This window comes from Lonchura striata, chromosome 4, assembly GCF_046129695.1.
Source record: "Lonchura striata isolate bLonStr1 chromosome 4, bLonStr1.mat, whole genome shotgun sequence".
In the NCBI taxonomy this organism is placed as follows: Eukaryota; Metazoa; Chordata; class Aves; order Passeriformes; family Estrildidae; genus Lonchura; species Lonchura striata.
In genome coordinates, this window is record NC_134606.1 from 58,413,455 (window position 1) to 58,431,186 (window position 17,732).

The following is a 17,732-nucleotide window of genomic DNA, read 5'->3' on the forward strand; positions in this document are numbered from 1 at the left end:
TTTGCAGCGTAATTTGAATTTCTAGGACAAACACAGCTTCCGGGCGTCAGCGACTGGGAGAAGGGCACTGGGGGAAATACAGTTCCTCTCCCCGCCACAGCCGTGCCATACCGGCTGGCAGTCGCTAGCTGCTTGGGGTGTCCTCCCCTCCATTTTTCGCTTTAAACTTTTCCTATTTCACCAATATATCTCTAAATGGAAAACCATAACGGTGGGCAGTGCTTGGACTGCTTCACACTTTCCAGACCCGGGCCAGGTGCCGCACCGCATCCTGCTCTGCGGGGCCGTGGCACAGAGCGGTTTGTTTGGCTCGGCTGCCCGGTCTCCAGGCCCCGTGTGTTTGCCCCGGCCCCGTTCGCCCTTGGGGCGAGCGCGGTTGCGGTTCCCCCGCTCCCCGCTAACGTAACGGGCTCAGCGGCTTTGTGGCGACACTTCAGCAGCTCTGCCCGAGCCCAGGCTCGCACACACGCGGAGCGGCTCCGCTCCCCGGCAGGTCCCGGCTGCCCGGCCCGGGGCCTTGGTGATGCCCGGGGGCCGCCCGGTGCAGCCGCGGGGCCCGCGCTCCGACCGCCACGACCGGGGGGCGCTCCAGGAGGCGAACTTGCCCCCGCAGAGCGCTCCCGACCGCTCCGGCGGCCGGCGGGGGCCCGGCAGCTCTGCACCCGCGGGCCGCGGGGCGGGCCGGGCCAGCGGGCGTCACCGCGGGGCCGAGGCTGCCGCCGGCAGGGACCCGCCGGGAGCAGCGAGGGCGGGCGGCCGGGGCGGAGCGGCGGGCGGCATGGGGGCCGGGGCGCTGGCCGTACGCGTGAGTAGGGGCCGGCGGCGGGACGGGCACGGGAGCGGGGCGGCGCTGCCGGTAGAGCGGGGCCGGCGGATGGCGGCGGGATCAGCCTCCTCCGCCTCCTCCTCCTGCCGGCCTCCGCCGGGGACCCTCGCGGGGCCGGGGAGAGGGAGGCCGGCCCGGGCCCGGCGCCTTCTCGTCCCGAGTGCTCTCCATCTGTTCCCTCCTTCTCTCTTTTTTTTTTTTCTCCTTCCCCCCCGCTCGGCAGCTGCCGCTCCTTTGGGAAAGGCAAACACTCGGAAAGGCGATTCCAGGCTGTTTTCTTTTAGTTTCCCCCTCCCTTTTTAAATTTTATTATTTTTTTTAACCCAGACAACAACTGCCCTGCCGCGTTCCTTGCGTTTAAAGTTGTTGGATGTGCTGTAAAAGTGTGTCCCTGTGGCATATAAATAGCTTTTTTCCAAGTGTCTGGGCGGAACCTTTTGGCGGCATCGTGCAGGGATGATTAATTGCTTTCCCAGTCTCGGAAATCAGCAACAGTGGCATTAATACTCAGACGCGTTTTCCCTGGGTAAAGTCAGATCTTCCATCTATAAAGCAACATAACACTGAACTCTTTGTTTCAGAGGTGTTTTGAGGGGATGGCTTTATTTTTATTTTGGTTGCATGTGTATTTTGGATAACCACATAATTTTTTTGTTCCTAGTTAGCACAGCCTCTTCAGATCCTGAAGCAAGCTCAAAATTTTCCTCTTGTTTCTGTGGACATGGCAAATGTCTGTCCGTTCTCATGTGGATTTAAATAGTGAGTTTCCCCAAGTAAATCCAACTCTGTGACTCAGGTTTTCAAATGTTGAAACAGGCTGGAAACCTGTAACTGAGCAAGATTGTGAGGCTAGTTGAGGGCCTTAATTGGAAAATCTCCCTAAATATCACAGCTGCTCAGAAACTGCTCAAAGAATCTTTGCTGTCTTCTAGTCCTAGTCTAGTCTACATGATTTTTACCTTGTCATGTGTCTGCCTGGAATAAATGTTGTTTATTATTCATTTAATCTTAAATGGGAACATGTCTTTTTAAAAGAGATTTGGTATTTTAGTTCAAACAGTGGTGCATTGTAAATATTTATAAAGAGTTTACAATAATGCAATATTGTGGTTCTGTTTCACAAATAATAAAACATACTTGTGATGTTTATATAAGCAACATCTTCTATAAATATCACACGAGTGTTGTGTAGGACCTGGGACCGTAGAGCACACACATGCTTCAAATAACTGTTTAGTGGGAAAAGCACAACTGAGTGCACTGCCAGATCATTTTATATCTGAAAGGACAGTCACGCTTAATAGCAACATAGCAGATGTTTATGTTGCTCACAGACTACAATAAAAATATTGTGCCTCAAGTGAAGAGATTTTAAAGGCCTGTTTAAAATAAAATATCTATGCTGTGATAAAATCTGTCAACACAGTGACGTGTCAAGATTTAGGCAAGAGTCTGAGCACTTTTTTATGTTAGTATACAGTATTCTCCATATGTACAGTTTCTACTACCAATTTGTCAATGCAACACAGTACACAGTAGGAATAAGTTTATTTTAAGCAACATGCCAGTGATGGGCTTCTTAAAGAAAGAGATTGAACTCTGTGGTAGCAGTGGGTCCCATTTCCTGCAGTGTGATTGCAACAGTGTGATGGGTGATGCTGCTGTTCTGCCTTGAACTGTCTTCCCAAATGTGCAATTCTGTAGGCTGATTAAGATTTCTGCCTATTATCAGTCCTATAAATTAATCATATATTCTTTTATTCCGCTGGGTTTTATTAACTATCCTCCCATGGTTTCTTTGTCACTGCAACTCCAAAGTTGTGAGAATGTTGTGCCTCCAGAAGAACCTATGGGATCAAAAGTTTATTGTGCAGTGGGTTTTCCACCCCCCTTGTTATGTGTGATTAGATTACATAGTCCCTTTCTAACCTTAAAACCTCAGTAATTAAATTTCAGACTTAGCAGATACTAAGCATAACAGAAAATAATGATCCATCTCACCTGACAGTGGCCAAAATGAATCCCTAGGAAACAGTATTTGGAAGAAGAGTGTAGTGTGTGTGCCTCCTCCAGAGTACTGCCCTGCCAAGCATCCTGGGTGGGATTGTTTGTGTTTGTCCAGTTACTTTTATAACCCATGTGAGTTTCATGAGTTGACAACTGCAGTCTCCTGCTTGCTTACTCCTAGTTACTTGTTATTCTAGTAGCAAGCTTGTCTGCAAGTCTTTCTCCCTAACATACAGACTACCTACATTCTTGTTCCTCTTCTAGTGTTTTCTTCTGTTCATTTTTACTTTCCTACTTCACAGAGGTTTTTTTCTGTGGAATAAAATAAAGTGGGGCCAAACCCTTATGCTGGAGCATAAAAGCCAGTTTTGATGGATGTGCTTGTGTTTTGACCACACAACCTTCTGCAGCAAATGTGAATAATGCCTGTTTTCTTTCCCTTTGCTCCTTAAGCAAAACAAGTCGGCGGCGAGATTGAAGGAGGACATGAAAAAGATAGTTGTGTCTCCACTGAACAAGCAGAGGGACACAAGCTGTCCAAAGGTGTTTGGTGTGAGTCTTCTGGAGCTCCAGAAGCAGGGATTGAGCAAAAATGGAATCCCGATAGTTGTGTGGAATATAGTGGAATACCTCACCCAGCATGGTAAGCTTAGTGGAGTCGCTTCTCCTTAGCAGCACTTTTTATGTAAGACTCTTCAAAGGGAAGAACGTAGTTTTTTTGTGACAAAAACCACAGACAAAGAATGTTACTGTATGTGGTTTGCTTCTTTTTTATTTCTGCCTTGATGCTGAACTTACTTTTTAATATGTTTATAAAGGTGAACTACATACAGCATTAGGTAACAGCACACTCATTAACAAGCTGTTTAGTTTATAAATGGAATGTATTCCATTTGTGAAGGTTTGTGTCATCTTCCAGTTGCAAAACATTTGTCTTTAACACTTTATAGAGATAGACACAGGCACACATACACACACACACACAACCCATTAGAGAATATTACTGGAAAGGAATACAAGTTCTTACAGGTTTTCAGATATATTCCAGTTATTATTAATCCCCTCAAGGAAGTAGGTGTTCAGTTCTTTGCTTCTCCTTGCATTCATTTAATGGGATTTTGTTCCTGTTGTTGGGCATTTGGTCAGCAATGGAAAAGGTTTTGTGGTGGTAATGTCATCTTCTAAGGATCTGCATCTGGTTTTACCCTGAGGTTTTCTGCTAGCTATTCAATAATGATAATCCAGCTGTAGAGGCTTAGATTCTATGACTTAGATTCTATCTTGGTAGATCCTCAGAAGCTCATAGATGCAAATATGGCTTGAAAATTAGCTTGGCTTGAGGTAGAGTGCAAATTTGAAACATAGTTCTACCTTTACTCGGCAGCGTCTTGCTTGATCTACTTCAACCTGTATAAAAGTGGCTTGCTAGGACACTGGAAGAGAAAGAATGGAAAAAGCTTTCCATCATTTAGAGTTTAATCAAAACCAGAAACTGACAGACACTCTTGACTGGAAGTTGTGGTCTGTGCTCTGTGTTCCATAAGAAGATTGGAATCCCACACAACTATGTCCCAGATATGGACTAAACAAGCCAAGTTTTCTACTCTGAAGCAGGATTAGTTGGGCTTCTGAATGTCAAGTTGATTATCTGGCCCCGATAAAGACCATTCTTTTTCTCAAAAATGCAAGCAAGTTCTCAAAGATACCCTCTCATATGGAGAATTGTTGAAATGGGTGTCCCATGTCTGTGTGAGGCTTGTTTTGTGAATTAATGGCAAAATTAACTGTGAAGGCATTTTTAACAAAGGCCCAGACACCCAGGCTGAGCTGACTGTTGGGCAGCTCTATCCTTAAACTAAGTTAGCATTAAGCTGCCTATTTCCAAATTTAGAAATGAAGCCAAATTTCCCTGTGGTGTATTTAGTAGTTTCTAATTACTGTTTTCAGGGTGTTCTAGCCACTCTTTATTTCCATAAATGAGTGAGAGAGGGGGAAGGAAGTTTGATCTGTGTGGAGGCTGTGGCCTTTGCTCACCTAGTATTGCAAAAACAAAAATCTTTATTGAGATGAGGTGTTTTCTGCCCTCGAGATGGCAGTACAGCATCTTACGTGAGAATACATTTTGTTGTGACTGCAGGAATACAAACTCTAGCACCAGTATCTCATATTAGTCAAGTAAAATGTTTTGAGTGGTTGTCCATTTTTTTCCCTTGCTAGAGCAGTTTGTCTTCTAGTCCAATAAAGGAGATAATTTTTCTTTACAAACTCTGTTGCCTCAGATTTTATTTCTTGGACTGGAAGCATTCTGTCAGATTGCAGTTCCTTGATGTCTAGTCTGAAGTGATGAAAACAATACACATTCAATCCTCTTCGTGTTATGCTTCTGAGGAAGAACAAACAGGTCTATAGACACAGTATTAGAAAGGCAGAATTTTTGCAGTGAAAGTGTTCTAGAGAAAAAATAATTTACAGAAGTCAGTTTTAGGTTCTTCCCAGAAGGTTTTGAGTCTTAACAAATAGAAAGCCTAGAAAGTGTTGTTTAATTTAGTATGATTAGTCTGGCTTCCTCTGTTGAAGCCTCCTTTTTTGTGCATCTCCTTTATGAGCCTGTAGTGATCTAAACCATTTATTTTTCATTGTAAAATACTTTGTGCTTTGTGCTGTCCATGATACATTATTTGCTTATTGAGATTTCCTACTATTTACTATTGAGTTACTGCTGCACTCAGCATGTATTCAGATGTTTTTACCTCATGATGGTCACAGGTAAGAACGTGTTGCTCTGGAACATGAAGCTGGAAGTAATCCAAATGTGTGAGTATGGCAGTCCTGCTCAAAGTAATGGGCTACTTGCAAAAATGAAACAACTGAAGGTTTTTGTAGAGTCCTTTTCTGTTGAAATATGCCAATGGAAAGTGTCTGTCTCAGTTGATTTCTCATGATGTGAGACAGCTCAGTGGCATTGCAGTATTTTTGGTTCTCAAAAGAGTATTCCAGACCTCAAGATGTTGTCATTAGTATTTGTTATTTATCATAATCTAACTACCTGACTAGAGGGGGTTTCTGGGGACAGAGTAGTATTTTTTTTTTATATCGTGGTGTATTAATTGCCCTAGTTTGTATTACTACATGTGTGTTATTCAAACTAGAATATCTGTTTCATCATGTCACTGGGATGTGGTGGTTCAGCTCAGTCTTAATATATAATTACAGGTATGACACAGGAAGGTCTCTTCAGAGTGAATGGCAGCATGAAAATGGTGGAGCAGCTGCGTCTGCAGTACGAGCGTGGGGAAGAGGTGGAACTCGTGAAAGATGGTGATGTGTACTCAGCAGCCAGCCTGCTGAAACTGTTTTTGAGAGAGTTGCCAGATGGAATTATCACATCTGCCTTACATCCCAGGTTCATTCAGCTTTACCAGGGTAAGTGAGAGGTAAAGTCTCCGTCCTTCAATGCACTTTCTTTCTGGGTAGCTGGTTTCTTAGTTTACTTACTTTGTTCCTTATTTCCTTTGGCTTCAGCTCCTACCTACTCCCAGACATGCAGTTCTGTTACAATAGGCAGAAAAATGTTTCTGATGTATTCAGTAAACTCTGGATTTTCTAATCCAATTAGGTTGAATAGAAAGTGAAATGATCAGCTGGTTTTCTTCAGGTATGCTTGTAGAAAATAATTGCAGTGTCTTTAGGACATAGATTTACTTCTGTCTGCTAGGGTGTTTTCTGACAGTTTCATTGTAATGGACGCTGAGAACTGAGAACTTCATCTGCTTTTAAGATTGGGCCAAAAGCATACACTGCCAAAGTTTCTGCTTCTCACTAAGTAATGTGATTGTCCATAAAAAAAAAAAAAAAAAAAAAAAGAACCAGTTTGCAAGTAACAGTAGACTTTATGTTTTATTCCCTGTCATAGCACACAACCTGGAAGATTTCTTTTTTTCTTTTATTCACACCCGTCATCCACCTTCAAGTGGTGGATCAGCCATAGGAAAGACCACCACTTCTGCTGTGGAAAGTTGAGAAATCATTTTAAAGAGAGTTATGCAAGTTTCAATCTAATTCATCTGTATCTGACAATCTCTGGTGATGGTAGGTGGAATAAGTGGTGATTGGCCCCAGTTCCATGACCATGTGGGTCATTGACAGTTCATCTCTCTTGCTTCAGGCAGTCAGCACTTCTTTATGTTTTCCTAAGAAGCTACAAGATGAGTGGGTAAAGTTACTGGAGAATGAAGAGGAGGAACATGCTCTCTGACATGCATCCCTGGAGGAAGATGGTGTAAAGTTCTCACACACTTGTCTTGAGGTCTCCCATTTTTCTTGCCTTCAGTGAAGAGGAGGTTTAGCCATTTCCAAGAGTAGTGCCATGTATTTTCTTTCTTCCTTTTGTTTTGTGGGCTATAGAAGGTGTTGCTGATGCACTGAAGAAGAGCTTTGTACTTTACCTTGAGTGCAGACATTTCAGCTGTAGGTAGTATGTGGACTGTGTAAAATACCTTCCCTATTTAGTAAAGCTTGTCTGGCACACAAGAATAGGGTTCAGGAAGTGTTGTGTAGGAAGGTGCTATTGTTTTAGAAAGTCCCTTTTTTCTGGTCATTGTTGTGCTTTCTTTGTGGACTTTTAGATTTCACCAGGTCTGACTCATGAGCTGTATTTATGTTCTTTCTCATAAATCACATCTTAAGTGTAAATTAATAATAAATAAATAAGTCACGCCTTTACTGTTCCATATCTCTGCCCCCACAAAGGTCATATTGGTGTATTGTACCAGGAACTGCTGGTGTCCTTTTTGAACAGTGCTTTTGTTGTGTTTGTGGAAAGGTTCGTTGGTTCTGTCTCCTACAGGAAGGGCAAAATCCCCCCAGTACTTTCTAGGGAAATGAGATGGATATCGTTACTTAGCAGATTTATTCACCAAACTTTCTTGTTTCCAAATAAAGTTACTAGTATAATCTATGAACCCAGATCTGCAAAAATCCATCCAACTGTGACGTGTCTTCATAGCTAAGTTTGCCTGTATTTCACAATAAGATCAAGATTAGTGCCATTAAAATTTTGATTAGGGAATAAAAAGTCTTACTTGAAAAATGCCAGTTGGCTGTTGTAGCAAGGGGAAGTCTTGTGTAAAGGTTGGAGGAAACTTGAAGGGTTTTTCACACCCCAGAAAATACAGCATAAATGAGCAGTTATGAAAGGCACTGATGATTTTTATTGTGTTCAGATAAGCTTAAGTAGTAGGTGGGCATTTGCTTGCAGTTAAATGATCAACCAGCTGTGCAGGATTGCAGGAGTTATCTGTTCACTTATCGAAGTATGTGCAAGGGTATTGCTTGCAAAATGGTACCAGGACACTGCATGCCTGGGTGTTTGTTTTGTAAACTGTGAAGAGAGTAGGTCAAACTGTTTCTGAGTCAACAGGTTATTAAAAAATAACTTTGAATCTGTAGCCTCTTTGAGACATGTCTACAGGGAAGGCAAATACAAGCTCTGTCACAATCTCTGTATTCTTTTGTTGAAGCTTTGCATGGGATATGGGTTTTTAGAATTATGTTAGGTTTCTTTTGGTGTATTTTTAGGGATTGTTATCAGCATTTTTTAAGCCAGCTGAGATCTTGGCCTGAGAAAAACACATAGTTACTTCACTTACTATAAAAATGGTTAGAGAGTGATTCCTCTAGTTAAAAATACCTGGACTGAAAATTACAAATTTTACCTGTAGGTGTAACCCTTTTCAATTCCAGCTATCAGATTTGTTACCAAATCAAAGAAAAATAACCTGCCCTGTTATGAAAGAAAGAAGCTGTCCTGTTAGTGTTCAAGAAGTCCATGCAACTGTTTTGGCATTGCTGTCTGCAGCCTGTGCAGTGTTGTGTGAAACAGAACTTTGCGTGCTGCCCTCAAATCCTGAAGTACTTTTGTTCAAATAAATATTCAGCATAATGCCAAGACTATGCAGTTCTATAACACATCGCGTAGTGTATTGTGGTATGTCCTGGCATTCTGTTTGTGCCCTTGGAGAAGGACAGTGGCAGTGGGAGATAGGAAGGGGCTCCCCCTGTAAATGATGTTGATTGGAGATGTGTGTTGCAAGCGCAGGCCAGGGACACACTGACAGTCCTTAGTGTTGGCTGGTCTCCTCACAGTGCCTGACAAATAAAGGCTGCTCCTTAAGGGGAGTTCTGGGGTGAAAAATGTCCATCACAATCTCTTTTGTGCCTGAGGCTTCACTGCAGAGCAGAACTGTGTGAAATGGGCTGTACTTGGAGAAACCTCAGCCAGAAATCAGCAGCTCCCATACAGCAATCCCTGCCTGAGCTTGTTTATTCCCTCTGGCTTTTCATTCCTTATCCTCTGTATTGTGATCGCTGACTCTTAAGACATCCGTACATACTAGGAACTGTACACACAGCTCTTACCCCTTTCACAGGTCACTTGCTTTCATCAAGACAAAGTGCTACTGTACTGTAAATTTTGTTTTTGTTGCTGTTTCATTCCCTCCTCCAGTGGAGGTACAGTGAAATATGGACTCTGTCTTCCTTTCTTACTCAACCTAACTAAGTTTAATGCCATTTTGTCACACTGACTTCTTGACATTACTCATCTTATGGAATTTATGTTTTTTCAGTGGGCAGCAGCAAGATGTGAGTTTTATTTCACATACCTCCTTCTGCTCACTGCCTGTGATGACTGGCATGGTTTTGTCTGGTGCCTTTGTCAGGGTGAGGTTTGGGAGGCAGGGAAGGGAAGGAGCAGCTCCCTTCCAGATCAACAGGTCAGTTTACAGAAAACGCATAGTAGCCAGCAGCTGTTTGAATTACATGAACAAGCAGAACCAAAAATACAGCTTGTGTTGGGCGACTTTAGAGGTCAAATTAATTTCGATCTGAACAATGACTGTGAGAATGAATAGATGAGAGCTGACCTTTTATCCATTATTATAGATGGGTCATGAGATAGTTGGCTCTCGCAATTAAAGGATGAATGTTATGTGTATGCTGTGAGAAGTTTTGTAGATTTTACTGTTGTCAGAGTCCAGGACATCCTTCTGGCTGCCCTGGCTGTCTCGAGACCTTGGCAGGGGTCTCGGAGACCCTGGTGTGAAGTCAAAAATATTTGTGGCTTTGATTTTAACCTGTGGAAAAAGCTGTCAATTTGGCATGAGAAATTACAAATCACAGAGGTTTTATTAATGTGATATTTGAACTAACACAGAGTGGAAAAGTAGAATTTTGGGATTTTTAGAATATAATTCAGGGGGTCAAGATGGAGGAATTTGGGCACATCCTCACCTTCTTTCCCTTCTTCTTGTCCTCCATGTCTTAGTGTAATGGTAGCACTTTTCTGTTAGTTTAAGGTAGAGAGTCACAATCTAACATAAGTAATAAGTATTAGTAATAAATTGTAAACATATGTTGTGGTTTGACACAGAAAAAGAATTTTTCTCGGAAGGAAGAGGTCAATTTGGATATTGACCAATTGAAGGTGGACATGCCTCTGAGAACACAGAGGGGTTAAAAGCAGAATTCCCAGGGGAACTCGCTCTCTTTGGTTCCGGTCAGCGTGCAGTGCAACCTCTCCCCTGCCCAGCCGTGGCTGGGTGGGGGAGGGGAAAAGCCATGCGGCCTTCCGAGGTAGGCCCAAGGGTGGAGGGACTGGAACCGGGCCTGGCCCCCTGCAGATGGAAGGGTGGAGAAATTTGGGATGTCTCCATTCCCACCCCCCCAGAGTCTCTCTCTCTTGAGAGAGAAAGAGACAGCGGCAGCTTGTCAGCAGTTCACTGCGGGGAAGGAGAAGAGTGGGGGGGCTGCAAGGTGCCCAGCTGCCTGTGGGAGTCTGGGCATTGAGCCATCCTGGGAGTCTGGACTTTTAACCCTTCCTGAGAAATGAAAGCTTTGTGAAATTTTTCTCCTCCTCGGTTTGAAAGAGAGGAAGAGAGACAGCTTGGACCCTGGGATGTTAGAAGGAGAAATTCTAGGTGGGAGGAGATGATGGAGTGGCTTTTGGCTGGACTTTTTCTTGGTAGCCAGAGACTGAACCAATCTTCTCCTCCAAGAGAGACTGTATTTTAGGAGGATGCTGGTGAGCCAAGAGACCTGCTTCAGCTGGGAAAAGACAGAAGTGGAGTGAACAGAGAAAAGTTAGGGAGGTTTGTGGTGGTGCCCCCTGTCCTCAGAGAAGAAGAGAAGAAGATGTCTGTTCTTGGACCCTTGGTCCCAGGGAAAAATGGGGGGGACTGCGGTCCCAAAAATGAAAAAAACTGAACTGCTGTTTTTTCCCCCTCTTGGCAGGGCCTTGAAAGGAAAAATCCTATAAGCAGTCTGTCCATCCATGCATTGGTGGTGAGAGCACTGTGCATGGAAAGGAGAAGGCTCACCATGGCAAACTTTTTCTCTGGGTGGTGCCATGAGTGACATGGAAGCACAGGATGTGGCAGCTGTGTGCCTTGGGGGGCCTGTGGCACAGGAGAGACTCCTGTGTCCCTCCATGGACTGAGTATCAATTGTCTGGAGGGTGAAAACCTGATTGGGATCCAGATTGTGTCTCGCTGTGGTTTCTTGGAATTGGGTGGTGGGAGGAGGAATGCTTTGGAAGGTTTTAATTTTGAATTTTGTGTGTGTTTTTTCTTTATTTTTCCTTTTGTAATAGTATAGTAGTAGTAGCTTAATAAAGTTTTTTTTTTCCCTTATTAAGCTTGGGCCTGCTTTGCTCTGTTCTCGATTGCATTTCACAGCATTCAATTGAGAGACTGCATTTTCATGGAGGCTCTGGTATTGTGCCAGTGTCAAACCATGACAACATACTACACGTAATTTAAGTATATAAGGTGAGAGCCACCCAAAACTCAAGAGCAAAATTCCATAGCCTCTTTACTAACCAAAGCTCAGCAAGTAAAAAAAAAATATTATAAATAAGAAAAAATAAACAACCTTAAAAACACAATCGGACACATTCCAGACTCCTCCTTTAGCTGCGTGAGCTAAAGGAACGAAGACTCTCACAATGTCAAGGTCATTTCAGAGACAAGCAGACCTCAACAATTGTGATTTGTTGTTTGGATGTCCTCTCTTCTCCCCATAATCCCCTTTCCTCTCCCGCTTGTGTAGTTGCCACGGGACAGCCTTGGTAGCTGGGACATGTGGAAGGAGGGTGTGTACCTGTGCCCCTTGCATAGGGCAGCTGGGAGGATGGCAGGCTGGTTACTAGGAGGTGCAGCATGACAGCACCTGAGACCCATCAAGGTGCAAGAAAGCAGTGGGAACCAATGCACAGGGAAGAAGAGTTAACTGGCAGACTTTGGGAGGGGCTAGGGTTACCTTTTGCACCTCCCAGGGGTATAAAAGGCGGAGCAGCTGTTTTGTGGGTGAACACATGGCGTTTTAGTCCCATACTCCCAGTGCTGTAATTTTTCCTGACTCGATCCTTTGTTGTATAAACCTGGGAAATTTTTAAAAATGGGCATAGTTTCTCACACCATGGTAACTGCAGAAGTGCATGAAATCTGGTTCATTGGATAGCTGTGATTCTCCTGGCTCTTATAGCATGATTTTAACCTTTTCCTTTGGCTTTTATGGTCATTTTAGTGATATCAGAGCTGTTTCCAAGCTAGAGAAATAACTTCTCTTTTCCATATGATGATGATGTTTGTTACTCAGTAAAAACTCTTGGAACTCTTGGAACCGGATTTTTATGCAGATGACACTCACCAGAGTTGCAAAAGAAGTGTGCTCTTCCTCCAGTATGTTGGAAAGAAGGATAAATACAGCACTGCAAAGTGCTGTAATGACAGAGAGTGAGGTGTCTCAAGCTGGATTGTGATGACAGCCTTCTTATGAGCAGGGCTTATTTCTGCTCCGGAAGGCAACAAGGCATGATTTTTCCCCTCTGGGGCAGGATCATGTCTGAAGGATGGTGTCTGAAGCAGATTGTTTCTTGACAGAGTCCCACTTCACATAGATTGCAGAGGTGGAAAGAAATGCTTTAATTCCTCCTGCAGCCCAGTGGGTGCCATGGTACTGCAATGCACAACCTGCTGCCTCTGTGCCAAAGGTCAGCTTCCCAGGGCACATTGAGAACTGCTAACAGATGCAAGCCTTTCTGTCTAACCCTCCAGTCTGGTAGCATGCAAGGCAGCTGGAAGGTATGCAGTGGTAGCATGACATTGAGCAGTTGCTTTTCTTCCTCACCTCACAGCACAGATAATTGGCTAGGGTACTGTGATAATGTGGCTTCAGTGCTTCTGGACTGGAGTTGTTTGGGGTCAGACCATTTGAGACTTGAGCAAGACAATTATGCACACCTGTTTGCATTAATTCCATATATTTAGTGAAGTTCAGGCAGCATGATGGAGTAACATGAACAGAGATGAACTGGGGAATTAAATTGTGTATCTAGTATGTCAGAGACACTCAATATGTTCAGAAATAGCATGAACTATTGGAAAATATATCCCTCTTGTTGTGAGCTGTGGGTGTATGCTGAAATTAAATGAGACTGAAAACACCCTTACAAATGTGTCTGTACCTCCTACAATGTTGAGACTCCCGTTTCTAGTTAATTAATGTATTTGGAGATACTGCCTGTCCTTTTCACTTGTCTCCTTGACTCAGTTCCTCACTAATGAGTCCCCAGTTCAGCTTTGAGGTGCCAGCTGCCCTTGCTGGTTTCCTTGATCCTATCCTCTGTGTTCTGTGTCCTCAGGCTGCTGAGCCTAGACACGGCCTGAGGCTGCTGGTTTTGTTCCCTTCCTCAGCCCAATCCACTCTATTTCATTATTGGTTTCAAGCCCTGGCTGACTGCACATCTAGCTAGTCTTCTCTTGCAGGCCTTGCCTGAGATGCTGTCTATTGCACATGGCTTTTGGAAGGCTTTCAAACTAAAAAGTTGAATGTCTTTGTCTGCCTTGAGAGTACCTTCTCTTAGGCTTCATTCTTATTTTTCTCCTTTCTCTTAGGCAAAATTTTCAAAATAACTGGATATGCTGTGCTTGAAAATCATGAATAGCATAAACCACTCTGGTGCTCTGATGTTTTTGTGATAGTCACTACCAGCTCAGTAACCCGTAGCGACTAACTTTGAAACAAACTGAAAAGGAGGAGGAATGCTCTAAATGTTGTTATGACTCAAGACTGGTTTTGCTCTCTAATAAGTTGAAATGCTTTTATACTTGAAGAAATACAGTCATAGATAACAGTAGTAGACTTGCCCTGAAAACTTTACAAAGTGCATGGAATACTGTGTATGCATGTCACTGTCTAGATTCACCACAAATTATTAAAGCAATTTTTAAAAATAAAGCTGAAATCCATGAAATGTCATCAGCAGAAGAATCAACAAATTCATTTTAATTTTTGGATTCTTTTGGAAGAAAAACTTGAGTTCTTTCCCTTGTCTTTTTACTGGAGAAGGAGGACAGAGAGCAAAGTCCTATTTTCTTTCTTAGATTTCACAAAGAGAAGGAACTTGATGGCTCAGTAAATGGGATTTGGTGCCTCGTGCTACTCAGTATCTCTGTGTCCTTCAATTAGGGTAATTTCTCATGATCTTGTGATGTGGTATCTGTCTCTGTTCTTGAAAGTACAGAAATGAGTAAAGGTTTGGCTGTGGCTAGCAATAACACTTTTGATCTTGATTCATACCCCATGAAACATCATGGTTAACGAACAGGGACATCCTACCCAGAAAATACTCCTAAGGCCATGGGCACAATAGCTTTATTTGTTGTTAGAGTGCAAACCTGTGTTTGAAATGTTTATGGTGGTTATTAGCATCTTCCTAGTTTGGAAGAGGGGGAAATTCCTCCAGTAAATGAAAAAGTACCCGTCAGTCTAAAGTCCCAGTGGGAGACTCGAGAGGCAATTAATTATCAAGAGCATTCCCTAATTAGATAACAGGGTGATGGTGATGGAAGAGGTACATTTTTTCTGGGAGATGGCTTTGGCTTTCCTTATCATAACTGCAAGCAATTTCTAGTAGAAAACACTGTGCTAGTTGCTTTGTTATCTAAAGAAAAGTATGTTAGAAGTATATTTTGGCTACATGGAAATTAGTTGTGTTTTGTTTTCTTTTAAGATTTATAAAAAGATAATTAGTCATCAGGTCAGAGATTGTACAGTCCACTTTGATCAGTGCTATTACAAATGTACTGAAATTCCTTATTTTTATTCTCTTTAATACAGCCTTCAGAAACCTACTGAAATTTTGCTGCAATAATAGATCAGATTTCTTTCTGTTGCTAAGCTGATTGCTAGTAGCAAAGTCATGATGATTTTTTTCTCTCTGTAACTGTAAAAAAGGTTGTGATAAGCAAGCAAATAAGATTTTTTTTTCCTCATCTGCTTCATGCATATTTGATATTTGACTTTTCTGAAGCAGCTAATTCTGAAGGAGAAAAGGATATAGTTAACTAGTTGGTTAAAATGTTTGGCCCTGTAATTTGACTGGCATTTTAAACTTTGGCCTGCTGTGATGAAAGTATTCATAGTAAGTCGGTGGCACCAAAACAGACATATAAAAGTGAATTCACTGTGCATATAAAACTTTAAAAGGTTTTCTTGCCATGTACAGTATTAGGCATGTCAGGAAAGGCAGGAATCCTAAGCCTGGAAGCAGGTGAAGTCCTTCAAGTTTCAGTTGTATGAAGTGGTGAATAAGTATATAAAAAGCCTCATTTGTTTGCTATTTATTTGCAAGATAAATCCTTTTTATTAGCCACAAGAAATATCTGATTGTAAAACAGAAATAATATTGCAGCTAGCCACTTTTCAAAGCACTCTCCTGAAACACCGTTCTGCTCAGCCTTGGAATATTTCTGGGAAATGAAAGATGAAAACAAAGACAAGACTTCTGAAGTGTTTATACATACATTAAACAGTGTTCAAAGATGTTTATGTTCCCCTCCTTTTTGTCTCTAAAAAACGTGAAATAAATGTAAAATGTTCTTTATTTTTTCTTGCAACACAAGCCGTGGGATATCTTCCTGCCACTGTTCTCTGTATGCTGGTAGCAGGGCATATAGCAGAGCAGCACCAGCAACCCATAAGGCTGATAAATAAGGAAAAAAAGTACTAGAAATGCACAGATGGCCTCATGCTAATGGACACTGCTTATAATTAGATCAGTGTGGGAAACCTTCAGGGCATGAGGTCTTCTGTCTGAAAATGATGTTGCAGAGTCTTTGGGGTTTTCATGCATAAGGGAACATTTCAGTAGCATTTCACTTTTGTGGAGAGTCAAAATTAATATTTACAAGGACTAATGCATCCTGTTATGATATGAAGGGAAAGCAATGCTGACTTGTTTTCAAAACTTTGCTTCTATTGACATGTAAATCCAAGATTTTGGGGATACAAATCATTCTTTGGAAGGTGTTTTTGGGATGGAGGAGAGGAGCAAAAAATTTTGCACGTGAATTCAATTCCAGCAGCGGGACACAATTAAATAGAAGCTGTGTGTGAGGCCAAGCTTATGTTCATCACCTGGGTCTGTTTAAACACAGCATCTGTGAAGTTCATGTAATTTTTACTTTAATAATACTTGGATGTAACTCAGTTCAATATGAACAACTTTCATCCATACCTAAATTCTAGAAGATTGTACAGTATAACGAGGTTATTGTCTAACATGAGGCCACACTTTGACTTGTTTTGGAGTGTGGCAGTGCCCAGAATGTTCTGTTTCCCATAAGGAAGACTCCTTCCTGAATATGCGGCAGAGTTGTCACCCACAGAATTGTAGTGCTGTTATAAATCTGTGCATTTCAGGAGACCCTTTGTTTTACCATTCTTGCTTTCTTATTTTTGAAGGTTTTCATGGGAAGGGAAACTAATAGTTTGAGAAGGATTTGGGAAGTAGGGACGACATCCAGAAGGAGCATGGAATCTGCAGATCTGGTAGAGAGGGAGTTAAGGCAGATTTAGCTGTGCTAGGTGGGGATAAACATGCTTTAAAGCTTTTAGCTGACTGTTAGTAACTGCTCAATCTGCTCAGGAAAAGGGTTACAGCGTAAAGGTAAGAATGAAATGGCACCCTTGGTGGCCAGGATGAGCCTCAGGACAAACATGCACATTCCCTGAGGAAAACTGAGGAGTTGTGGTCTCTGAGCACAAGCAGGAGTGAATTTAGCTCTCACTGCTTACTCACCCATGTAATTAAGTTGGCAGCAATGAAGAAAACCATATACATATGTTTTTTCTTTTCTTCTTTTTCCTAGACTCTAGAAACGACATGCAGAAGGAAAGTTACTTGAAAGAACTCCTTAAAGAACTGCCTGATGCTCATTACTGCTTACTGAAGTACCTGTGCCAGTTCCTGATAAAGGTTGCTGAACATCACGTAGAGAACAGAATGAATCTTTGCAATCTTGCCACTATATTTGGACCAAACTGCTTTCAGTAAGTTGAGCTTTTTACTATGCCCTGTTTGCTGGCAGGTGACCAGAAATATACATGTCAGAAATCTTTGTCAGAATGATCAAATGGAGGCAGTGGCTGGGGCACTGTGTTAAACTTCAGTGCTAAAGCTATTTTTGAGCCAAACTGAAGTAGAGTTGCTCTCTCATTTCCTCTTCCTGTTTGCTAAACTGTTTATCAGTTTTGTATTGCTGCTTTGGTAGTAGAGCAGAAGTATAGCGTTGAAAGGCCTTTAGACTCCATCAGTGCAAGGAGGCTTGTACTCATACAGGTTTCTTCCTTTGCTATCAGTTGATATGAGTGCTTATCTCCAGAAGCCTTTGACAAATGATCTTTGGTGGAAAAGGACTCTAATGCAGCACCCAGGTTCTATATAATTTCTAGAGATGGATGCTGCATACTGTCTGCATGTTTGGCCTTGTGATCTGGTGTCCACCCTCCAATGCAAATGATTGTGGTCACTCTGTCCTTCTAGTCTATTCAGAAATTG

The 17,732-nt window shown here is 42.4% G+C and overlaps 1 protein-coding gene across 4 annotated transcripts in view; it reads left to right on the forward strand.

Moving 5' to 3' along the window:
- The first annotated feature begins 719 nt into the window (after positions 1–719).
- The window catches only part of FAM13A (family with sequence similarity 13 member A), a 140,178-nt gene continuing 123,165 nt past the window's right edge, over positions 720–17,732 (forward strand). For all 4 annotated transcript variants that reach the window (XM_077782973.1, XM_077782974.1, XM_077782975.1 and 1 more), the window contains exons 1-4: positions 720–805; positions 3,287–3,476; positions 6,047–6,256; positions 17,044–17,224. In XM_077782973.1, the coding sequence (XP_077639099.1) occupies positions 779–805; positions 3,287–3,476; positions 6,047–6,256; positions 17,044–17,224 (608 nt within the window). In that variant the 5' untranslated portion in view covers positions 720–778. The remainder of the gene's footprint in view (positions 806–3,286; positions 3,477–6,046; positions 6,257–17,043; positions 17,225–17,732) is intronic.